The 21,896-nt window shown below is 39.2% G+C and overlaps 1 protein-coding gene across 1 annotated transcript; it reads left to right on the forward strand.

Annotated features, from left to right (window-relative positions):
* The first annotated feature begins 327 nt into the window (after window positions 1-327).
* On the forward strand, window positions 328-6,011 carry OSTC (oligosaccharyltransferase complex non-catalytic subunit). Its single transcript, XM_058193290.1, has 4 exons — window positions 328-572; window positions 3,149-3,242; window positions 4,667-4,864; window positions 5,589-6,011. The coding sequence occupies exons 1-4, from the start codon at window positions 434-436 to the stop codon at window positions 5,605-5,607; spliced, it is 450 nt and encodes a 149-aa protein (XP_058049273.1). The 5' UTR covers window positions 328-433; the 3' UTR covers window positions 5,608-6,011.
* The last annotated feature ends 15,885 nt before the right edge of the window (window positions 6,012-21,896 follow it).

Raw genomic sequence — 21,896 nt, forward strand, 5'->3', positions numbered from 1 at the left:
TTTTAGGATAAATACACGTAGCTATACCATTGGCTGGTCCCATTTTGATTGTGGGCGCGGCTTTTACGTCATCTGCTTCTGCCAGGGCCACGTTTATTCATTAAATGACCACGTCAAGCATGTTAAGGTCCTGGAAGATTAATATCGGGTTAAACGGCGTTCATCACAATAAAATGCCTCCTGGTAAAACTTTTCTACCAGTAACCTATCATTAAAAACTGCCCTTTTTCGCCCATCATTTTTATTCGCTTCGCTTCGCTTCTTTAGTAGCTCACAGCTACAGCGTTTGTGTATGTTTCCCTTCCAGGACGTTACTTTTCGGCAGGTCTGTTACAGTGCTTACGGTGGCCGCGATAGGCCAGCCCAGTAACCGAACTCGGTGGGCAGGAAGGCAAGCGGCTACGAGAACGGCGAGGCTGGAGCTGGGATCGCTATGGAGACCCTCTACCGAGTGCCGTTTTTGGTGCTGGAATGCCCCAACATTAAATTGAAGAAGCCGAGCTGGGTGCACATGCCCTCGGCCATGACGGTCTACGCGCTAGTGGTGGTTTCTTACTTCCTCATCACGGGAGGTAATTCCAGAGAAAAGCGAAGGGCTGAAGCCGCCGGGATAGGGCGCAAAGGGTCCAATCACGCCCCCGCCCCAGGTGAAGGGGTTCAGGAGCCGCCTCCCAACCAGGCTGGACTATGGGGGGAGATGGGAGGAAGGGACGACGAGGGCGACGCCCGAATACCCACCGGGAGCGCCGACCCCGTCACACCGGGGACCCCCTTTCCCTTTTTCCTTCCCCCCGCTCGACCCTTACACACCCTTCTGCCCCTGTCCGCTCCTAATGTACTGATGCATGCGAGAAGCACTCCGATGTTCCCTTGAAAAGTCTGTCCAGGTGACAAGTCTGTAGAGCAGAGGTCTTCAAACGTGGCAGCTTTAAGACTTGTGGACTTCAACTCCCAGAATTCTCCAGCCAGCTAGGCTGGCTGGAGAATTCTGGGAGCTGAAGTCCACAAGTCTTAAAGCTGCCACGTTTGGAGAGCCCTGCTGTCGAGATTCCCAGTCATCCAGGTCATGGTTGTCCCAAAGGTGACCACACAGATAAAATTCCAAATGGAGGAATATTTCCCCCCCCCCCCTTCATCTCTTTCTTGACATCCCTAATTGTCTGCAGTTCTGCGGCACAGACATGCCAGCCCATGCCATGTAAAGCCTCAATTTGTTTCCTCCAAGGCAATAACTGAATAACTGAGGATCTCCCATAGACAAAAGTCCTTAAGAGTTTTCTTGGCAAGATTTCTTAGGCTTGAGAGTGTTTGACCCCAAAGTCACCAAGGCCTCATGGCTCTCCTGCAAACTTTTATGTACCGCAAAAAAGGGAAAGGATGATGGCAGAGAGGAAGAGAGCGAGCGAATCGTAACGGATGCTGAAGACCCTTATAGACCAGGGGTTTTGCAGCTCGGAAGCCACAAGTTTAAGAAACAGCTGAAAGCCTGTCTCCTAGAAATCGCAAAGTTGCTTTTTCAGGAGGCAACTAGGCTTTGTTTTTTCTTTCAAGACATTTCACTTCTCATCCAAGAAGCTTCTTCAGCTCTGACAGGATGGTGAGGAATGGAAAGATTTATATTCCTTGCAGACAGCTGGTCATTTGCATTTTTAAGAGAGCCACTGAAGCACTTGAAGTACAAGGGGGTTTTAAGATGGCCATTGAAGCACAAGAGGTTTATCTGTGTCCTCAGGGTCACCTGAGTAGTGCTTCCGGTTCCTATAGTCTGCAATTTTTTCCTTCTGGAAATCCATTCCTACTCCTACAACATTCCAAGGGTGTTCATCCAGAATTGCACAGCTAAAAGTCTGTAGAGATTCTTAGTCATCCAGGTCATGGTTGTCCCAAAGGTGCTTTTTCAGGAGGCAACTGGACTTTGTTTTTTCTTCGAAGACATTTCGCTTCTCATCCAAGAAGCTTCTTCAGCTCTAACTGGATGGTGGGGAATAGAAGGATTTATATTCTTTGCAGACAGCTGGTCATTTGCATTCCTTTTAGAGAGTCCTTGAGGCCACTTGGAGGCAGTTGCTAGAGTCTAGTCTGACTAGAAGGCACAGCTCAGAAAAGGAATAAGGGTGGCTGAGCCAGAAGAATTCCCTATAACAGGAGATATTGTTACTGTATTGTTCTTTAGTTAGTGTATTGTTAACTTATCCAGAACATTCTATCTATACAAACCCTCTTTGTCTTGGAGGGAACAAATTGAGGCTTTGCACTTGGGTTGGCATGTCTGTGCTGCAGAATTGCAGACAACTTGGAAGAGATGGGGAGGAAAAAACCTTTTACCTCTTAGTTGTATTCTAGTATTTTTCTATATTTTTGCAGCCCAAGTCTGAAAAAGTCTGTTCTATATAATCAGATTTGCTGATGGATAGAGCAGGGAATAGGCAACAGATATAAAAGGGTCATTATAAGCCTAAAAGAAAATTAATGGCAAGGTTCCGTGTTTTCATTTAAGTGCTTGCTTGCTTAATTTTGCCACATTGAATTTTGTTACATTTTTAAAATGTTTGAATACATATATTTAAGTACTTCTGTTCTCTGTGTTAAAAATATAGTAAAATGAAAATTTAATAATTTGAAAATTATTTAGAGATCCCAAACTCCATTAGTCAGAAGGTGGACTTACCCTGTTTCCCTGAAAATAAGACATCCCCTGATAATAAGCCCAATCGGGCTTTTGAGTGCATGGCAATAAGGCCAAGCACTTTATTTCAGGGTTCAGAAAAATATAAGACAGGGTCTTATTTTTGGGGAAACACGGTACTGAAGGTGAATATCAGCCATTTCTAACTGATCTTGAACTAAGAAAGTTTCAATCCCTCTGGGTCTATAAAGTAAATCAAAGGACTTTCTAGGAGAGAAGTAAATTTTACTGCTAAAAAGTGGCTGAAGGAAATTTGAAAAGCGGCTAACCAATAAAACCTACGTGGTGGGTATGTTTCTATATATATATTGCAGCATTAGAACCTGAGGACAGGCAAAAGTGATAGTTTTGAACTTTAAGAACTACTATGTAACTATTAGCAAGAGAATGACAGACTTGTGAACTTTTTGGAAGAATTCTTTTTAATTATTTTTCTTTATAAATATTTTTTTTCCTTTGTAGGAATAATTTATGATGTGATTGTAGAACCTCCTAGTGTTGGTTCAATGACTGATGAACATGGACATCAACGGCCTGTGGCATTCTTGGCATACAGGTAAGATGTAATTAACATTAAAAGTATATCAAAATATTAAAATGCTACATTGCAAAATTATTATAGTGTCAAATCTCTTGTCTACAAGAAAGAAGGATATTAGTAGTATATTTTCATTATTATTATTATTGTTATTATTTTGGTACGGATGCGCAAAATCGGTTAATCTGGGAGGATATTGTTCCAGTGTGTTCTGGCAGATTTCATTTCCTTCTGGATTTCCTCCAGATCATACTATTCAGGGGAAGGGGGAGTGGGGAAAATTGGGCAATTTTGACGTAAATTCTCAAAGTAGAAGCAGCTCAAAGTGTTCCAGGGGTGATCTGACCTTTTGTTAAAAATGTTGTATTCGGAACACTTTGAGCCACTTCTGGATGATTTCCTTCAAAATATTTCTAAGTCCCCATCCCTGGAACAGCATGGTCCAAAGAAAACAGCACAACAAAGTAGAACAATCCAGAATTCTTCAGAACAGTCCAGCCAAGACTGAAGAATTTTGTACATTCCTTTTTTAGTCTGCCTGGAGACCTTTCCCCCCCCCCTTCCCAATGCATTATAAAGTCTATGTTAACTGCTTATTACGTTCTTTATTTTCCCTGGTTTGTTTTATTGCTCTTTTTATTTGGATTTATGGTGTATGGATTGTTTTTGCTCCTATTTCTGGCTTTACCTTAGTTTCTTTTCTTTCTTTTTCTGTTTTCATCACTTTTTTTTTAATAACAAAAGAAAATGAGGGTAGCAGCCACTGGACTATGGTGGCTGAAGTAGATATATTAAATGTGTGCGATGGCAGTTTCCAAAAATGTTGAGAAGTAAATTTGGACTCTTAATTTTGTGGTCCACTTCAAATTGGTGGAATAGATTCTCTCCAAATAATAAATGTTCAGTGGTTCGAATCCCTAGTTCTGCGTAACAGGGTCAGCGCCTGTTACTTGTCCCAGCTTCTGCCAACCTAGCAGTTTGAAAGCACGTAAAAAATGCAAGTAGAAAAATAGGGACCACCTTTGGTGGGAAGGTAACAGCGTTCTGTGCGCCTTTGGCGTTGAGTCATGCTGGCCACATGACCATGGAGACGTCTTCGGACAGCTTTGGCTCTTCAGCCTTGAAACAAAGTTGAGCACCGCCCCCTAGAGTCGGAAACGACTAGCACATATGTGTAAGGGGAACCTTTACCTTAAATAATAATTGTTTAAAACTGACACCTATCCCAGCTCTTTCAGCAGATTTCTCACCTTGTTTTAATGCCATTAATTCCCTAATAGATCAGTACAAAAGACGCGTTTCCCTGCAAGTGAACATTGTTCTTTTGCCTACCCTGAATTAGATGATAATGGGATCTATTGGTATAAAATTCCTGCATGTATAAATCCCACGTAAATTTCTGGACCCTTCTAATGTTAATCATTTACTCATTTTATATGCAGAGTAAATGGACAATACATTATGGAAGGGCTCGCGTCAAGTTTTCTCTTCACAATGGGTGGACTTGGTTTCATAATACTGGATCGTTCCAATGCACCAAATATCCCAAAGCTGAATAGATTTCTGCTACTTTTTATTGGATTTGTGAGCGTCTTGTTGAGTTTCTTCATGGCGAGAGTCTTTATGCGAATGAAATTACCGTAAGTCATTTTTTTTCCCCTCGGATTCTTTTCTCCCTCATTCGTAACATTTGTTTAAACCAAAATTTAAATTAGCACACAAAAAGAATAAAACTTGGACATAAATTATTTCAGATTATTTTTTAAAGACATCTTATTTGGAGAAACGTAAGCAAACACGAGTCTATTTGTGTATATTTATTTGGTAGGATTGGAGATTATTACATTCATGAAATTGTAGAAGTCAGTTGGAGAAATAAACTATTAATAGTGATAAAGGAATTAAATATTTTGAAATGCTATCTAGTACTTCATAGTACTTTAAGATAATTCAGTGTTATTCCTGGATTAAAAATTTTCAAATTAAGAATAAGATTATGGTTAGTAAAGGTTTTCAATTTAATAATTGAAGTAACATCCAACAAAACACATGTAATTGGTGGTTAATTTGCTTTAAAGCCTACTACATATGGACTACAATATATGACCATGTAGTCATTACATGATGCAAGGAGAGTCTTCTGCAATTCCTTTAACAGAAGTACATCTTGCATCTGACTTTTTTTATCCTTCTAAATTATTTCTGTCTTGATCAAGAATGGCTTTGTGGTCCTTCAAATGTTCTACCTCTGATTACTGGTACTGATAGAATAAGAATTTAGCATTATTTAATGGATTCAACTGTGAACTAAAATAGCATTACTTTTATTTCACATTTCCATTCAAAATTTTCTTTGTCTTCTAGGGGCTACTTGATGGGTTAATGCCTTTTCTGATTGCTGCAGATGGAAGATTGTATTTCCTTCTCATTAGGAAGAAGAATGGATAGCAAAAATACATAGCCCCATCATTCCTATCTAAAGCCACAAGAGAGAGAGAGAATGAGTAGACTAGTCAAAGGATTGTTTTCTCATTTTCTCCTTCTATAAACATGATTTGTTGCAGGCAGTTAGTTTAGCAAACGTGTCCCCATTTTTCTTCAGTATTTAAAAAAGGAACATTCTCGTGTTATCAGGCCTAAGTGTATTATGTCGGTACAATAGACTCACAACTACAATCCTGTTCCCTGTCCTTCATGGTCAACCTCAGAGTAATAATTCTATACTTTCTTGTAATACCTTGGCTTGGTCTATCTCCTTGTGAGAGACCCTATTTTGAAAATGTGAAGGTAACATTAACTTTTTCCATATTTATAAAAAACAACTCAGTGATTGCCACTGTATGTTTAGGAGCTCGATCAGAAAAGCAACTAGTTTTGTGTTCACCTGTGGATAAGCCAACCCAGAGGACAGAGCAGATCAAGTACTTACAAGATATGAAAGAGAGGAGAGTTGGTGGATCGTGGAGAATGCCTGCCTGAGGGTTTCACCTCCCTCTTAGCATTACTGGCAATTGGTGCTTTAAAATATTCCAGGTAATACAGTCTTCTAGCCACTTGCAAAGGCACTGAAAAATAACTGTTTCTGCACATGGATTTGTATCTGTGTTGTGTTATGAAGAAAAGATTACACTGACATCCATGTTAGTAGATGAATCTAAACATATGCAAAATAAAACCCTGAATTGTATGATAGTAATTGTTTCTTTAAAATTTTTGAAAACATTAAACATTTTTCTATTAAAACACTGTGTATATTGTACATATTTAGTGCTCTTTTACATTTCTAATAGTCTTGTGCTTTCCTAAGTTTTTTTTTACATTTCATAGTAGAGATGTGGTTTTTAGTAATATTCTCATTTTTATAGAAGAGGAGAAGTGTTTATGAAGCCATGTAGTGAATCTGTGGCTTTAGGTAGTTCCAGAAACGTTTGCATTATTTCAGATGTAATATTCAAACTAGGGCCACGTATAGATAAGAATAAAGCAGGCATGACTATAAAGTTAAAAGTAATAGCTATCACTGAAGTGACAGCTAATTAAATTAAAAAAGGGAACAGTGGAAAAGAAGCAAAGGAAAACATTTTAAAATTTGGATTTGTCATCTAAATTTGAGTAGTAATAAGTTAAAAAAGTATGCTCAAAGATACTGGAGCAGTGAATATGGAGCATATTTATGAGATTCCCCTTTAAACACATAAAACAGCTTACATTTCAAAAAATCAAAATCAAGTAAAAGCATAAAAGTCCATAATAAATGATTAATGAAATAAAAGTAGACTCCTGATGACTATTTTAAAAGAACACTATTGGGGTGCAATTCCAAAGCTATAAAGTCACTATAAATGAACAAGACATTTCAACCAAAAAACTCCAGAAGATGTTAGCTAGTTTGGTAACAAAACATCTTGGAGCCAAGCAGTAAGCTTGGAAAATAAACCTGTCTAAAAGTCACTTTCTCTAATCCCAGAAAATAAGGGGACATTTTAGCTGACAGATTTTTAAGCAGGACTTTTAAATACATACATTTTACGACTTTTAAAATCAGCCCAAACAAACTTCAAGATAGAGTCAAAAGTAATGTTCCTTGCTTAACTTTAAATTATTAACTGAGTACCAGTTTGCAAATTCAAACTCTTAAATGGCAGCCCTATATATTCTTAGGGCAGTTCTGATGTGTTACCAGATTGTGAATACTTGGGGCTTTATTATGTGAACCCAAGAAGAGAAGCAAATGGCACATGGGTCAAAGCAGATGATAGTACATATAAACACTGAATAGTTTGGGTGCAGAGAGTAGTGCAACTAGTTCAACATCAAATAATATTTAGAGTGGCTGTGGATGCCGGCATCCCGGTACAGTCAGCTAAATCCGCGGCTGACCATCGGTGGCGAGTCATTGGCCCCGATGGAAAGGGTTCGCAACTTAGGCGTCCTCCTGGATGAACGGCTGTCTCTAGAAGATCATTTGACGGCTGTCTCCAGGAGAGCGTTCTACCAGGTTCGCCTGGTACGCCAGTTGCGCCCCTTTCTGGACCGGGATGCCCTATGCACGGTCACTCACGCACTCGTGACGTCTCGCCTGGATTACTGCAATGCTCTCTACATGGGGCTCCCCTTGAAGGGCATCCGGAGGCTACAGTTAGTCCAGAATGCGGCTGCGCGGGTGATAGATGGAGCCCCTCGTGGCTCCCGCATAACACCCATCCTGCGCAGGCTGCACTGGCTGCCTGTGGCCTTCCGGGTGCGCTTCAAGGTTTTGGTGACCACCTTTAAAGCGCTCCATGGCATTGGGCGGGTTATTCTGGGACCGCCTACTGCTACCGAATACCTCCCACCGACCCGTGCGCTCTCATAGAGAGGGTCTCCTCAGGGTGCCGTCAGCGAGGCAATGTCGTCTGGCGACGCCCAGGGGAAAAGCCTTCTCTGTGGGGGCTCCCACCCTTTGGAACGAACTACCCCCCGGACTCCGTCAGCTTCCGGACCTTCGGACCTTCCGCCGCGGGCTTAAAACATACTTATTTAATTGTGCAGGACTGAGCTAGATTTTAAATTTGGTTTTAATTGGGTTTTAATTGGATGTTTTAATTAACGGGCTTTTTGAATAAGTTTTTTAACTGTTTTTATACTGTATTTATATGTTTTTAAATGCCTGTAAACCGCCCTGAGTCCTTCGGGAGGTAGGGCGGTATATAAATATGATTAAATAAAATAAATAAATAAATAAAAAGTTAATATTTATTGAATTATAAAATTTACCTGGGAAATCTAACCATTTTTCAGCATCCTCATGTCAATTTATGACTTCCTTTTCATCCATTTTTTCTTGGATACAAACCTAACATTTGCTGTAGTACCATTGTTTGACCTAACTCTACTATTTCCATACAAATCTCTAAAATACTACTTACAACATTGCTGCTGTTGACTTTCATTTTCCTTATTCACTCTGTTTCTTGTTTAATAATTTTTCATTTGCTTGAAAACATTTTTATTTTTATTAAAATTTCTCTGCATTTTATATTTATGTTCTGGGATTTTTTTAACAAATGTCTTTCAGTTGGCTTTGGTTCCTTATGTTTATATGGGAAAGTTCATGCAACTTTCAGACAACAATTTCAGGAGTAGTTGACTATTGTTTTCCTCCTAATGCTAAGAGAAAGGGACTGCTGTGAAACAATCCCATTGGCTTCTATGTCTGAAGCAGGAATAGAACTTGATTTCCTATTACCAGTCCAGCATCTTAATCACTAGTCCAGGCAATACACCATGACAATAGAAAAGAAGAATAGAATAGAATAGAATAGAATAGAATAGAATAGAATAGAATAGAATAGAATAGAATAGAATAGAATAGAATAAGCTGAAAGGGACCTTGGAGGTCTTCTAGTCCAACCCCCTGCTCAAGCAGGAGAACCTATACCAAATTTGATAAGTCATTGCCTAGACCCGTGATGGCGAACCTATGGCATGTGTGCCACAGGTGGCATGCATAGCCATATCGATGGGCATGCAAGCTCAACTCCGGTGGGCATGCGCATGCCGGCCAGCTGATTTTTGGGCCTTCTGGGCCCACTGGAAGTTGCCAAATGGGCCATTTCCAGCCTCCAGAGGGCCTCTGGGGGGTGGGGAAGGCCAGTTTCCCCGTCCCCAGACTCCTAGAAACTCTCTGGAGCCTGCAGAGAGCGGAAAACAGGCCTACCAGGCCCACCAGGCCATTGTGTGCCAAAAACGGGGGGGGGGAATGTGGGTGGGGCGCACGTGCATATGTGGGGGGACGGGGTGCATAGAATTATGGGTGTGGGCACACGTGCACACAACCGCCCCGCACTTCCCTGGCTTTTGGCACACGATGGCAAAAAGGTTAGCCATCACTGGCCTAGACTTTTCTTAAAAACATCCACTGATGGAGCGCTCATGATTTCTGGAGGCAAGTTGTTCCACTGATTAATTGTCCTCACTGTTAGGAAGTTTCTCTTTAATTCCAGGTTGCTTCTCTCTTTGATTAGTTTCCAACCATTGTTTCTTGTCCTGCCCTCTGGTGCTTTGGGGAATAATTGGAGCCCCTCTTCTTTGTGGCAGCTCCTCAAATACTGGAATACTGCTATCATGTCTTCATACTTCAGTAGATGGCAGATTAGCTCATCTTGGCTAGTTTCAAAAGCTAAGAAGAGTTGATCCTGGTTAATACGAGTGGGCCTTGACTTATTACCACAATTGAACCCAAATTTCCCTTGCTAAGCAAGACGGTTGTTAAATGAGTTTTGCCCCATTTTACCATCTGTCTTGCCATTGTTGTTAAGTGAATCACTGCTGTTAAGTTAGCAACACGGTTGTTAAATGAATCTGGCTTCCCCATTGACTTTGCGGTCAGAAGGTCACAAAAGGGGATGTGACGATGCTGGGACACTGCAACCGTCATAATACAGGCCAGTTGCCAAGCATCCAAATTTTGATCAAGTGACCATGGGAATGCTGCAGTGGTCGGAAGTTTGAAAAATTGTCATAACTCACTTTTATCAGTTCTATTGTAACTTCGGTCACTAAACAAATGATTGTAAGTTGAGGACTACCTGTACTTGGACAGTGACTGATATTGATTAAATTGAAATGTTGAAAAAAACATTCCATGAGAAGGCTACCATGATATATCTGAATATAGCCACTGGAAGTTGAGTTCAACTTAAGAGCACCTTTATATAATAAAACTATACCATATTTTCATATATTACAGTCACACTGCTTCTAAATTATATCATTAGACACAAATTCTATTCTGTTCTGTTCTATTCTATTCTATTCTATTCTATTCTATTCTATTCTATTCTATTCTATTCTTTTCATGCTCCATCTTTGGAACATAAAAATGCATATTTGCTGATTGATTTCTTGTTCACTTCTAGTGAATCCACTGGAAGCTGATCATCATATCTGAACATTAAACAAAGAAGGTGTTTTCAAAAAGTTGCATTTATGGAAATACCTGGCTTGTAATTCACACAGGATTTTGTATAGTTTGCATTCAGAGTTACCAATTTGTTATTTAAAATGAAGCTTATAATATATAAGATGAAATAAAATAAAATATTGTACCAGTTCATCAGCAGGTGGCACTGCCTGCACAGATTATGTAAATGGATAGTTTATTATATACACAACAGTGTGAAATCACAGCTGCCAGTTTTTAAGCTGGTTTTGTCCTTGCACATCAGATTCTTCACAAAAATGTAGGATGTTGTAATGTATCGGTATAGCATATACATGGATCCAAGCAGTGTAATTGACAGTGCTTTTGTAATTGACAGATGGAAATTTTTGTCAATGCACAGTTTTTCTAAGGTCTATCCAAGAAACCACCACAGCTGATTAATGCCATATTCTTTTCATTTTGATTTTCAGATCTTGACAAACTGATCTCGCCATTCTTTGTCTTCTAATATATTATCTCCTGATATTGCCATATTAATTTTCCATACTTTCTTCTTTTCTTTCTTTTTTTCAACTACAGTTAAAGTTCAGCTTGTGTCCATTTAATAGTTTCAGTAATGTACTGTATCCATAGGTATGCCCAGAGATTGATGGCTTCGATGCTGTTTCCTCAGTCCAATTTTTTCTTTAGCAATTTTCTCATTCTTTGGATGTATTTGTTTTTATTAATCACCTTTTTAACTTGTCCATGCTTGATGTTATCCAACAGAAAAATGGCCAGATGCTTTATCCACGTACAGTCTTGTCCATGATTCTGGGATAGGCAGGTGTTGTCTAATAGTGTTAAAGATATCATTGCAGGATGTAAGCTGTTCTACATAAATTCTTTCTCTTCTGTTGACTCCAGATATTCGCTATCTAAACTTTTTGACATTTTTATTGAAAATTGTTAAGTCTGGAGTATTGTATGGCAGGTCCTTGTCTGTCTGAATTTTAAAATTCCAGAGCACTTTAGCTTCTTCATTTTTTGTGGTTTCACCAGTTCTTCCTTGTAGGCAAATGGTATTGCTTGCAGGTGTTCCAATTCACTGTTTTTGCTAGTTTGTCATGTCATTGTTTCAAGTCCAGGGGCCTCAACAGCAAAGCTGGATGAGGAACTCTGGGAGTTGAAGTCCACAAGTTTTAAAGTTGCCAAGGTTGGAGACCCTTATTCTAGTCAGTATGTATGATCTTCTTGCAGCAACTAAGTAAATGGTCCACTGTTTCTTCTTATTATTAACCACTGAATCCCTAAGGACTCCAGTGATTTGTAGGTGAGACACATAAGACACAATGTAATGAACAAAATATATATCAATAAAGGTCTATGAGTTAATAAATATAAAAATTAAAATTAAAAAAACCAAGCTGTAGATGAGGTCACAGCCCAAATGCCTTCCAGAAAAGCTCAACATGAGCAGCTTCCAGAAGAGTGTTAACATTGGACCAACCAGATGTCTACCCAGAAACCATTCAAAGGAACCAGTGCAGTCACTCAAAAGCAGTCCCATCAAACCTTGCCCCTAAGTGAGTTGCTGCAAATTATTCCCCCCCCTCAAAAAAAAATCAAACTTGCTGAGCTAATTCCAATGGGAGAAGCCATTCAGTAGATGAAATTGCATGCAGAAGCCTGTCAGCACCACTGGGTGGCCTGCAGCACTGTGTGATGTGCCCAGTGATGAACGCCAGTCAACAAATGAGCTGCTGCACTTTTAACTGCAGTTTCCAAGTGATCTTCAAAGACAATCCCATCCAGAGGGCATTGCAGTAATCCAACTGCAATGGGTTTAGTTACCATAATCACTCTACCACTTGATTACGAAAACGTAAGTCACAGTAACTAGATCCTTCCATTCCAGGCCACAGCTTCCATCTCCTTTTCTAACAGCAATCCATGAGTCAAGAAATGGCAGAACCTCAGCAGCAAGTTATTCATTCATTCATGGATTCACTCACTCACTCACTCACTCACTCATTCATTCAATCAATCAATCATTCAATTTTAATGTATCTTATGAACACTGTCCAGATTTTGGAATTTTATGAAACTAACCCACAGTTTACTATTTATGGATTTTATTTTTGTATCAATTCACATGTCTATTTTTTTAATGGATAACAATAGTCATTCACATACATATGGTTTCAAAAAGCAATTCTTCAAACTTCAAACTACAGCCAGTCAAGCAGATTTCATCTAAAAAATGTCAAAAATGGTTTTTATCTTACAGCTTCTTGACATAAAGGTGATATATAAATTGAACTCTCTGTCATTTCTTTTCAATGGAGTGAGGAGTCATAGTGTATTGTACAACCTTTATATGGCTTATTTTATTTTACATAGAGTATACATGAATCCAATCAACTGGTTAGTTCAATAACCAGTGGCTTATACATGTATGAACTAAGTCTCAATCTACACGTTTTTTGTTTCCTCATGTATGCAGAGAGATTTAATGCACAATTATTATTAAATATCCAACTAATAATAACAAATGTTTTCTGAAATACAGAAATCATTCCTTGATAAGCAATTATAGACATAAAATTATCAACTAGAACTATAAATAGCTTTATTAACATAATCTCTATGTTTGCCATTTGCCTCTCTGAGATAGATTGCATGGTTTGAAATTCTTGTAACTTTCGGAACTTTCAAGTGAAGGAGAACTTAGTAATTGTGTACAGCATGATGGAAATGATAATGGAAGAAAATATATGGGTAAGATTGCTTTCCCCAATCAAGTGTCCTTTGAAATTCTATGCTGACTAGCAATTTTGACTATTCCATTGCATCACAAAAATGCTTAGAGAAAGCTAGTATCTAATTACTGCTCTTCAAACTCTTGTTTCATTTGTTAAAATGTCCAATGAATATTAAGCACTTAGAACAATTAATGAGTAGAGAGAGATCTATTTCTGTAGACAAAGAGATAAATCCTCAACACTTGTGTTGAATCTCTTATATGGAGTGATCTGCTCTATTTAATTTTACATTTGATGCATATATTTTAACATAGTTTTTATATATAGTTATGTTAAAATGCTCTTACCAGTTGTCAGTTATAAATATCAGCTTTCATAAATGTCTGTCTTAACTGATTACATGACTTGCCATTTCATATGGGGCTTCAAAATACTTGACCTTTTAAACAGTACAGTTGTATGGATCTCATGCAGGTTGCAGCTATTACAGCTAGATTATTTATGAATATCCTCTTAGCTGCAAAAAAAATGACAAAAGGTTTGTATGAAGTGTAAAAGAGGAGACTGTTGCAAATATTGTTTTGGAGAACTTACAAACACTGAAATTCCTTCTTCTATATATACCATCATAAAAGAAAGAGGAATCTTATCCATTTTTAAAAAGTTACGTTGTGCATGTGTTGATGTTGATTTTTAAGAGGTGAGCGATTGGGTTGAACCTTTATTTTTAAGAGGCGAGGGATTGGTGATTTTGGCATGTTGGGATTACAATCTGTTTTAATTGGTTTTAATTTTTGAAGAAAAATCAGATGGGCATATTTTAAATCTCAGGTTTGAGATTTATTCAGGTTTTGATTAATTCCAGACATGTATAGCAGGACTGGGTCTCTAAATAACTGTGTTGATCATAAGAAGCACCCCATAAGTGCTTCTAACTACAATTTAAGTGTTGCGGCCTCTCGGCCACTGGCCCCTCCAGCAGCCGAATCAGAGGAGGAGTTGGCATGGGAATCAGGGTCAACATCAAGGTAATCTGAGAGCTCCGAGGGAGAAGAGGGAGTGGAACTGGCAGACAGAGAGACAGAGGTGGAGCCTGGGCTGTCAGCCCTCAGATAGTGAGTCAACAGCCCCCAGGTCTGGAGGTGGCTGATGAGGAAGAGAAGGAACAGCTGGGTCCAGTGCCTGATGCGTTGGATGCGTAGAAGGCAGAGGAGAGGAGAGCAGTGGAAATCTGTAGGCCAATCCTTGGGAAGGAAGAGCCACCGCTGCTAGCAAAGCCCCACCCTAGCTCTGGGGATAAAAGGCAGGGGGCGGAGAGGAATAGATGTGCAGACAACTATTCATCTCCCTGCTGGACAGACTTGTTAACCTGCGGTGAGAAGAAACTTTTTGCTGGAGCTGCTCCTAATAAAGGAATCTTTGAGTTAACTTCAGAGGGTTTGTCGTGTTTGGGGAGCTGTTTGCTTTTTCTTGGCCTCCTTTCTCTGTTGTTCGCCCAGAACACCTGCATGATCAGACTTTCCTGCTGGGCCGTGGTATATCAGTTGCACTGCATTGGTTACAAGTACACTTCTTTTTCCACTTCTATCAATGTGTGCTTCTAATGCTCACCAACATGAAATAGGGTGGCCCGGAGGTCAGGGATCTCTATTTCATAAACTCTCATGTTTTCAGTGTCAAACTACATCGGATTTCTTTTTTGACCCATGCTTAAAGTGTCAAAGTTTTTAATGTTTCCCAGCACCCCGACTTGTTATTTCAGAGCTGAATCATTCCCATTTCTGATCCAGCTAGGAAGCTGAAAGCCAGCTATATGAACTGAATTTAAAACACAGTAAGGATTTCTTTATGAACATTTCTCTGTTCTTGAATTTAGTCACTAATGTTCTTTTTTATATTGTTATTTGATTGCCTTTAACTTTTGCAGTTTGTGGACACACTCATGGGAATGCCTGACCTTCTTTAACCCTCTGGGGTCTTTCTTTTAAGAAAACCGCTAGTCAATCATTTCTCTGTTGTGGCTCTGAGCTCTTTTTTGCCTAGGAACCAGAAAGAATACACAGACACACCCTCCAGCAGCATCCAATCCACTGATGATGATGCCACATGTTTGTGCTTTGTCCTGAGGTGACCCTTTCTATTTTCACAGAACTTTGTGCAAATTCTTTTACTACTTGCTTAGCAGGCAAAGGGTGTGCCCAGCCCATGCTGTTGATCAAATGAGCATTGGTGAGCATTGGATAACATCAAACTAGCTCATGTTTTTCTACATTGAGTAATTTAGTGGGAATTAAGAATAAGGCTTAGTGTGGGAAGGGAGATTAGCTCAGCCATAAAGGGAGCATCAAGCAGGCTATATATGAATTGATTGTGATAGAAGGATCCTCCTGCTTTATTCGGGCAAGAATAAAGAATCTTTTTTTCCAAGATTCCAAAGGAGGAAAAGGGAAAGCTCTTAGTGTTGAAGAAACTATTAGAAGTTCCCTTTAAAAAGTTCATTCTTTTGGGTGTTTGATACTTTTATTCTAGTCTTTAGGGACAGAGAGAGTTGTATTTTAATTCCTGAAAATGAATGGATTGATTGAATTTATAAGTTCACTCATTTCAATCTAGTCACTCTGAATGACCAACAAAACTAAAAACGTAAAATAAAACAAAGTAGAAAAATACAAAGTATATTTCAGAATCAAATAATATGGTAGCCCAAGAACCTGAAGAAAAACTCAGCTCTTTAATTTTAAATATATTTTGAGCAATATTAGGGCCAGTAAGTCAGAAATACTGCTATATACTGGCTATCAGACCTGGAAGCCATCTTTTACGTTTGGGCCTTCAGGCCTGCACATCTTCTCCTGTGGGAAAATGGGAGAGGGGATTGCATAGAGTATGGGTGATATGTAGTCAAAATAACATTCCTTTCTCAGAGAGTCAAGGATGCATTGCCCTGGAACCTGGAGTCGGATGACTGGGAGGTGTCTCCGGTTTGGACAGTGGATGATTGGACCATGTGATGGACATGAGGGTGCCAGGCAGGGACTAAAACTTTCACTTGGGTGGGGAAAACCTGGAAACTTTCAGATTTGGGTTTTCCCAGATGTGCCAATATGACATCTTCAATAAAAAGGAACTTTGAGGAAACTCAAGCCTTGGAGTCTTTTGTTGTTGGGGGTGTTACTTAAAACTCTGACATTGGCTCTGTTTGCATAATCTCATGAATCATAAAATTATATTAATATCTTGTGTGAATGCAGCCGTTGTGGTCCAGGCTATGAGGCCCATAAAACTGGAGTATTTGAATAAAACATTAATAATGAGTAAGCATGTTGTAGAGCACAAATTTAAACGTACTCCTTGGCAAGCTAAAGGCCTCTTGCCTTTTTGCCACATATTTTTACCTTTCCTAAACCTGAACTACTCTGTCTCATTTGCCCTGCTTTGGCCTGAAGTGGCATAATACTGTATATTAACAGATTAACAGAGTTGGAAGGGACCTTGTAGGTCATCTAGTCCAACCCCCCGCCCAAGCAGAAGACCCTACATCATTTCTGACAGATGGCAGGTGGGAACCAGTGAGCCTCTTGATTTTGTTCTTTAAAGTCCAGTATCCCTCACCATTACCCATATTGGAAAGCACCCTTAACAGGCAGCGCCTTTTAAGATTAGGCTGCTGAAAATGTATTGTAACTGAACCTGAGATGATCACATACAGGAAAAAAACGGGTGCTTTTCCGAGCAGCAGCCAAAAGGTCAAAGGACTGAACACTCAACACTACTGGGAGCAGCTTACATTACAAAATTACAGTGGAAGAGAAGCACAAAGCACTTCATCAAGCTGCTAAAATAGATCATGACTCGGAGAAGCTTCCCTTTCTGTTGTGGGAAATAAGAAGCTACTATGTAATTTACTTTTACCTGCTGTTGAGTACCTACAAAGGACAAGCAGGTCAGATGGGTTCTACCAGTCAAACTTGGATGAGTTTGAAGAATTTTGTGGGTCTGGCCTATTTGCCTACTGTACTTGAATCTTGGAATTTACTGCACATATTTTAAGGCTGCCCTACGCCAGGTTTAGTAACAGCGGCAACTGCAAGAATTGTTGGTTTGTTTGTTCTTTCCCTCAGAATGACAAAATGAGAGTTAGTGTGTCATGCTACAACCTGTTTTGGATTTGCATGCCACATAAAAGTAGATCTAGAAAACAGGCAGGCTTATAGAGGCAACACTTAAAAAATATCTTTCTTCAACCAACATGCAGCATATGCTAAGAGCGTGGCAGGACTACTGCCAGACAGCAGAGAGTGACTTGCTGGAGTGACTTAGGATCTTTCCTGCCAACTTCTCCATTGACCTTGCTTGGGGGAAAACTGATAGGGAAGACTCAAATGATGGCCATGGAGCCATGGGCCAGTGGCATTGCAGCTGTTGTAAGTGCGAACTGGTTGCCAAGTACCTGAATCATGGTCACATGACTGTGGGGGTGTTGGGATGATGAGAGCTTTGAGGGTTAGTTGTAAGTATCACCTGTTAAGCATCATCGTAACATGGAACAGTTGCAAAACACATTGTTGATAATGGAGGACAACCTGTCCATAGAATAGAATAGAATAGAATAGAATAGAATTTTATTGGCCAAGTGTGATTGGACACACAAGGAATTTGTCTTGGTGCATATGCTCTCAGTGTACATAAAAGAAAAGATACGTTCATCAAGGTACAACATTTACAACACAATTGATGATCAATATATCAATATAAATCATAAGGATTGCCAGCAACAAGTTATAGTCATACAGTCATAAGTGGAAAGAGATTGGTGATGGGAACTATGAAACGATTAATAGTAGTGCAGATTCAGTAAATAGTCTGACAGTGTTGAGGGAATTATTTGTTTAGCAGAGTGATGGCCTTGGGGAAAAAACTGTTCTTGTGTCTAGTTGTTCTGGTGTGCAGTGCTCTATAGCGTCGTTTTGAGGGTAGGAGTTGAAACAGTTTATGTCCAGGATGCGAGGGATCTGCAAATATTTTCACGGCCCTCTTCTTGATTCGTGCAGTATACAGGTCCTCAATGGAAGGCAGGTTGGTAGCAATTATTTTTTCTGCAGTTCTAATTATCCTCTGAAGTCTGTGTTTTTCTTGTTGGGTTGCAGAACCGAACCAGACAGTTATAGAGGTGCAAATGACAGACTCAATAATTCCTCTGTAGAATTGGATCAGCAGCTCCTTGGGCAGTTTGAGCTTACTGAGTTGGCGCAGAAAGAACATTCTTTGTTGTCCTTTTTTAATGATGTTTTTGATGTTAGCTGTCCATTTGAGATCTTGCGATATGATAGAACCCAGAAATTTGAAGGTTTCTACTGTTGATACTGTGTTGTCAAGTATTGTGAGAGGTGGAAGTATGGAAGGGTTTTCCTAAAGTCTACCACCATTTCTACGGTTTTGAGTGTGTTCAGTTCCAGATTGTTTTGGTTGCACCACAAGGCTAGTCGTTCGACCTCTCGTCTGTATGCGGATTCGTCATTGTCTCGAATGAGACCAATCACTGTTGTGTCATCTGCGAACTTCAGTAGCTTAACAAATGGATCATTGGAGATGCAGTCATTGGTATACAGAGAGAAGAGAAGTGGGGAGAGCACACAGCCTTGGGGGGCCCCTGTGCTAATTGTACAGGTATTTGATGTGATCTTGCTTAGCTTCACCTGCTGCTTCCTGTTTGTTAGGAAGCTTGTGATCCACTTACAAGTCTGTTCCGGTACCTGTAGCTGGTTTAGCTTAGTTAGAAGAATGTCTGGAATGATGGTATTGAATGCTGAACTAAAGTCTACAAAAAGGACCCTTGCATAGGTCTTTGGAGACTCAAGATGGGGTATGATATAATGTGGGGTATGATATAATGTGGGGTATGATATAATGTGGGGTATGATATAATGTGCAGCAGTATATACTCATTCTGAGAGCTTAAAGAGTTTTGACAGAAATGTTTAAAATTGGGAGTTCTTTTAATACTCTTATTTGCTTTACCAATAATATGAGCTGAATGACCAAACAAAACTTTCCGCTCATTAATTGTACTGAATGGAGAATGTGTAAATAGAAAATTATATAGATTTCTGTGGAACATGATTCTTTCCTACATAATGACTATGAGACTGTATTGTACATTTGTCCACATGCCCTGCACTGACATTCTAAGAAGCACCAATTGCAGTGGTGTCTCATCTGTAGAGGTTTTCTTAGAATCTTTTATGTGTTTGCTTGTCACATTTGAGGGGGGAGAGTAGCACCCAAGCTATATTATATGTTAGTAGGATTTTAATAACATCCACAGTTCTCCAAAATACTGCTTCACAAATATTTCTCAAAAGTAGGGAAGAAAGATATGTGTACTGTAATAGCAAAGAATTCTAATTATTTTCATTTTGGTCAAATAATATTTTAATTAAAAAGAAACCTTATTTACATAGAACAATGCCTCGTGCTTACATCTTTGTAATTATATAAACTGACTTAGTTTTAAGCAAGCACAAAATTTAGGATTCCATGCAAGGTTGCACATATGCCAAAAAGGAACTACCTTTCTCAATTGTGAAAATCTTCAGCCTAACTGTCGGTGAAAGGTTTCATTGATTGATACATATAAAAAAAAACATTGCTTATTTTGTTAACAAATTTCAAAAGCATTATGTTCTATATCAGGAGTGTCAAACTCAATTTCATTGAGGGCTGCATTAGGGTTGTGTTTGACCGCAGGGGGGCATGGCCAGCTCAACGTCACTCATGTCGGGGGGCCTATGGTGGCCCAAGCACTCTGCCAGCAAAAATAGGCTCCCGAGCTTCATTCTCAGCCATAATGGCCTCCTGCAACCCTCTACCACGAAAACTGAGCTTGTGAGTTGCACACAGCCACCCCAAGCTCCATTTTCGCTGGCAGAAGCATCAGGGCCAGTCCTTTGCTGTTTCCAGGGTGGCCCCACAGGCCAGATATAAGCGCCTCGCTGGCCAGATCTGGCCCGCAAGCATCGAGTTTGACACCCCTATTCTATATAGTATTTCTACTAGGCTAATTAATAAAACAAGGTAATTAAGGCTACATCAATGGAATAATCAATAGATATTGAAAAAGGGGATTTCAAAAAAATTAGCACTGTAGCAGATTATTATTATTTTTTGCAGATTTACTCCAGGTGTCAAAGAACCACCTTAATAACAAAAATATTGCTGAAATGAAAAACTGTGCCAATCTAGCTAGTCAAGGAATATTTTCTACATTAATAATTGACTTGGTTTTTTTCTTCACCAAACCATTTCTGTTTTGTACTCTGCACAGCTTCCAAAGTCCTTTCTTGCATTCTGATGGCAGTAGCCTTGTGCGTGCCTTTTACTTTTGTTTCATATATTGGTTTCATCAGTTGGCAGATACTTGGCTTGGCAACCGGTTGAGAAATACATTCACCTATAAATTCTTATTAGACTATTCTATGCTCATCAAGGACCGCACTTCAGTCATATTAAGTTTTTTAATAGTGATTTTATTGTATTGTATTGTACTGTATTTTATCTGGCTGTTAACCGCCCTGAGTCCTTCGGGAGAAGGGCGGTATAAAAATTATATTATTATTATTATTATTATTATTATTATTATTATTATTATTATTATTATTATTATTATTATTATTATATAGTTATTGTAGGAAACTAGAGAATAGAGGGTCAAGCTGAGCTCCATTGGAATATTAATCTTTTCATTCTTCTTAGCAAGACATTTACAAAAGCAGGAACTGTTGGATGGCATAAAATCCATGTACCAGAGCTGGAACAATATATGTCTAAAACTATGAAGCTGCAGTTTAAGAACATTCAATTTTTTCTGGGTTGGTTCTTGCCAAACTAACTTGTTCTGTCCTGAAGTAAGGTAAAAGCTGTACAGTCAACAAACAACTCGCAGTACAATCAACATTCTACAACCCTTTTCCTCTTATACAATAATGGGAATAACAGGATCCCTTCCTATTATATAATGTACAACGATACATTTATTGTTGCAGATGAGTTTTTAACTACAAACTACAAGCGAGTAGGTACTGCTTTATAGTGCCTTGTCAGAAATTGAACTACTGGTTTAATAGGGAAAGTATTAAGGTTCATTTCAGTTATGACCGGTATTGATTTCTTGGGCAAAGCTGGTTACCTTCTGCCTCAGAGAAATACAGGTTGACAGAAAGTGAATGTTGCTGTGACAAATTATGGCTGTGTAGGGGACAACTGCTCGTTATAAAGGAGTTAAGTAATACCAGACAGCATGTTGTAATATTTACACAGATGGTTATAATGAACCTCATGAAGTTTGCCTTGTGGCACAGATGTTAAAGAATAGCTATTATGGGTAAGAAGTTAAAATTCAGCAAAAAGTGTGTGATGAAACTGGGTTTCCTAATCAAATCATATGCATCAGAAGAATATGTGCAAAGATAAAACAATACTGTATTGCAAAAAAACACACAAAAA

The sequence above is a fragment of the Ahaetulla prasina genome, chromosome 8, assembly GCF_028640845.1.
Source record: "Ahaetulla prasina isolate Xishuangbanna chromosome 8, ASM2864084v1, whole genome shotgun sequence".
Taxonomy (NCBI): domain Eukaryota; kingdom Metazoa; phylum Chordata; class Lepidosauria; order Squamata; family Colubridae; genus Ahaetulla; species Ahaetulla prasina.

Coding starts and splice junctions, on each gene's coding strand:
- OSTC (XM_058193290.1), top strand. CDS start 434: ATGGAGACCCTCTACCGAGTGCCGTTTTTGGTGCTGGAATGCCCCAAC. Junction 573..3,148: donor TTACTTCCTCATCACGGGAG/GTAATTCCAGAG, acceptor TTTCCTTTGTAG/GAATAATTTATGATGTGATT. Junction 3,243..4,666: donor GTGGCATTCTTGGCATACAG/GTAAGATGTAAT, acceptor TTTTATATGCAG/AGTAAATGGACAATACATTA.